Here is a 3,441-nt window from a genome sequence, read left to right on the forward strand (position 1 = left end):
GGCGGGGGGGGGGGGGGCGCCCACTCCCTTAGGGCTGCCCCATCTCCCAGCCGCTCCACAGAAGGCACCATTTTCTCCTGGACCAGCCCAAGCGCAATCCTACGGAATGGACCCGGAGCCCAGGAGTCATTTCCAGAGCATTCCCTTCAGCACGACTTCTAATGCGTAATGAAACCTCAGTGACGATTCTTTTATCGAGATAGCCTTTCGGAACCCGTGGCTGGCAGGTCCCTGAGACCAGAGGGCTGACAGCCCAGAGGGGTGGGCGGGCGCCCCCAGGAAGGCTTCTCCCTTCGCTCACAGCCCTGGCCAGACCCAGCGGCTGGGTCCCGGGGCCTGTGTGAAGTGAGGACACAGGGACGAGCATGTGCCTTCCCAGCGTGTCTCTGGCTGAGGCCAGGCTCTGTGTCATCCTGATGCCACCCGTGCTGGAGTGAGTTGTGCTCCCTGAAAAGATCCACTCAGGCCCCACCCCACACCAAGTGGGAGAGCCGCTGAGCGCTGCCCGGCACTGGGGTCAGACCCAGGGCACACCCCGGCCCCGAGGGGTCACAGCACTCTTGAGGAGGCAGGACGGGGCCCAGGTTCACCCAGGTCCACCAGCTGGCCTTGCTGGCAGTGATAGCACCCGACACTCTGGAGCCCTCAGCCAACTCTGCGCACAGGCCGCCGAGGCGCACCGCTGGACGCGGCAACCACGTTCCCCGTCCCCACCCGGGCTCCGCGGCCGGATGCCACTCACCTTGTGAGCCTGGTCCAAGGCCTGCTTCCTGTAGTCCAGCTCCTCATGCAGGTAGCCCTTCTGTTTGCTGAACAGCTCCTGAAACACAGAAGCACCCATGTCTTGGCCCGGGCGTCCCGCCTGGTGACCACGTGCTGCGGGCCACGCGGCGAGGCGCCCGCCCACCTTCTCGCTCTCCAGGTCAACCATCTTCCGCTGCAGGGCCGACTCTGTCTCCTCGATCTGCTGCAGCCACTGGACACAGAAGGAGCAGGGGACGGTGACCACACAGGCACCAGGGCCATCCTGCCTCCCCTGCTCTGCTCCCTGAGACAGCTTGGGGGAGGCGGCGGGCAGGCCCCCCTCCACTCTTCCTGTGGGAAGGGAGAGCTGGGGGGGGGCCGGGCTGGGCTGGCAGCACGAGCTCCATGTGCCCAGCGTGCAGGCCAGGTCCAGGCCCCACCCCGCCGCGGGGTCTGTCCCTCACCCCTTCCCCAGGGACGGGAGAATGTTAGCGGGGGCAGTGGGAGCACCTGCAAGCTTGCCCGGCAGACTCGGGGCTCTTGCTTCCCCCAGTCCCAGGCCCTGAACCCTCATTGCTAGAATGCCGCTTCCAGTTGGAGGCCTGTGGGAGGGGCCGCTGACAGCCGGCCTGGCGGGTGCCGGGCAGGTTCCAGCTGTGGGGTGGGACCGGGAGCAGGGGCTGGGTGGCCCCCAGCAGAGGGTGCTGGAAGGCTGTGCAGAAGGCTAGTGGTCTTACAGACCCACCACATCTCCCAGCCTTCGTGGGAGAAACAGGCAGAGCTGGCGCCGGGGAAAGGCCTGGGTGAGTCTGCCATTTGCAAACATGCTTAGTGGCTGCCGTGTGACCCACACGTATGCGGGCCAGACCTCCCAGGAAGGACAGGGCTGGCGGACGCCGCACCCTGCCTCCCCGTGTCCCCTCCTCCCGGGAAGAGCTGTTTCCTGGGCTGAGCAGGAGGGGGACTGCAGGGAGCCTGACCCCTCCCGGAAGTGTCCACTGGGTCACTGTTACCTTCTCAGCCAAGGTCAGGACTGTCCTGGCTTGTATGACGACCACTTGCTCCTCATTGGTCAGATTCTGCGGCCCCAAACGGAACACACACAGCGTCAGGGTGGGGCCTTCCTGGGCAGCTGGGATGACTGACGGGTGCTCAGTGGGGCTGATGGGCCAGGCTACAGCTACGGACGCTTTCCTAAAACCCCCTCCCCGGAGCCTGTCACCTTCTAGTCTCCACCCTGTTCGCTCTGGGGCGCACGCCCCTTTGCTTCCTCGCTCATCCTCCCACTGCTGGTGGTCATGGTGGCCTAAGTTGGCCCATGGAGGCAGAATGGGACAGGCGGGGCAGCAGCATGCCCTCGCCATGTCTCCGTCCCCGCCTTTGTTTAAAGTCAGCCCTCTGCATGTGCAGCCCTGAATTACTAAAATGCCACTCGCACATGCGGAGCAAAGATAAATGTTCGTGGCTGTGAAATGGTCCCCATCCGTGGTGTTTCTCCCTTTCCTCTGCGTGTTTTGTTCACGTCTCGTCACCGGGAGCCCAGCTGCGTGGTCCCTGCAGGCAGGGTGAGTCTGGCTGTGGCCTACGAGCCTCCTTAGGGATGTGGGCACGTGATGTAGGAGCTGCTCAGACCCCAGCTGCCACCTCTGTCAGTGCCAGGGCGGGAGCTGAGCTGTCCCCACTGCTGGGCCCCGACTCGTAGGACAGCCAGGAAGAGCGAGGAAGGGCGTGGGGAGCAGAGGCTGGTGAGGAGAGGTGTCTGTGGGGTCACTGAGCTGGGGGTGACCCCCCACACCCCAGAACTTCCCTGATTCAGGGCCAGTCTACTCAGCAAGCCCCAACCATGGCCGTCCCTAAGGGCAGGAGTCTCTCACCAGCCTGCCAACCCCACAGTCAGGGTGGGAGCTGTGGCCAGCTGCTGTACCAATCGCATAGAGGAGGCTTGTCCACGGGGGCACACTGCGTCCCCAACTCGGGCGTGGTGCTGGGGCGGAGTCGGGGGCCCTTCCCCTCTCCTGCCTCCAGGGAACCGGCCAGGTGCGTGAGTGCCTGGGCTTTGGGGTGCATGTAAGTGTGTGTGAGTGTATGAGTGTGGCTGTGTATACATGTGAGTGTGTGTGTGATTGTGTATATGTGTGTGTATATGTGTGTGTAAATGTGCATATATATGTGTATGTGTATACATGTGTGATTATTATGTATGTGTGCGTGTGTGAGTGTGTGTGAGTGATTGCATGTGTATGTATGTGTGCTTACGTGTATGTGCATGCATGTGTGATTGTGTTATGTGCATGTGTGAGTGGTTACGTGTGATTATGTGTGTATGTATACATGTGTGATTGTGTTATGCGTATGTGCATGTGCGCATGTGTATGTCTGTGAGTGTGTGTGATTGCGTGTGTGTGAGCGATTGTGTGTGTATGTGTTTGCGCGTATGTGTGTACGTGTTTGCATGCACCTGTTTACCCAGTGTGAAGTGCACTAATTTGACTAAATGCCTTGCTCTTTCTTGAGAGTAGTGACCAGGACGGGGAGCCCAAGGTGTCGTGGGACCAGCTGTAGACTGTGTACTTGTTAATATATCCGGGAGGGGGAGTTATGGGATGTGCAGTGAGACTGCCATCCAGTACAGTCAATCACCCCATTGGGCAGCAGGCTCAACAAGTGCAGGATGGTGGATGGAGGAAGGAGGGAGGA

General features: G+C 61.3%; 1 protein-coding gene across 1 annotated transcript in view; it reads right to left on the reverse strand.

The window, feature by feature from the left end:
• The window catches only part of JAKMIP3 (Janus kinase and microtubule interacting protein 3), a 42,961-nt gene that overhangs the window by 2,963 nt on the left and 36,557 nt on the right, over positions 1-3,441 (reverse strand). Inside the window, exons 16-18 of the mRNA XM_015590154.2 lie at positions 1,758-1,823; positions 908-976; positions 743-820 (exon numbers count right to left, since the gene is read on the reverse strand). Coding sequence (XP_015445640.1) covers positions 743-820; positions 908-976; positions 1,758-1,823 — 213 coding nt within the window. The remainder of the gene's footprint in view (positions 1-742; positions 821-907; positions 977-1,757; positions 1,824-3,441) is intronic.

The sequence above is a fragment of the Pteropus alecto genome, unplaced genomic scaffold (genome assembly GCF_000325575.1).
Source record: "Pteropus alecto unplaced genomic scaffold, ASM32557v1 scaffold74, whole genome shotgun sequence".
NCBI lineage: Eukaryota > Metazoa > Chordata > Mammalia > Chiroptera > Pteropodidae > Pteropus > Pteropus alecto.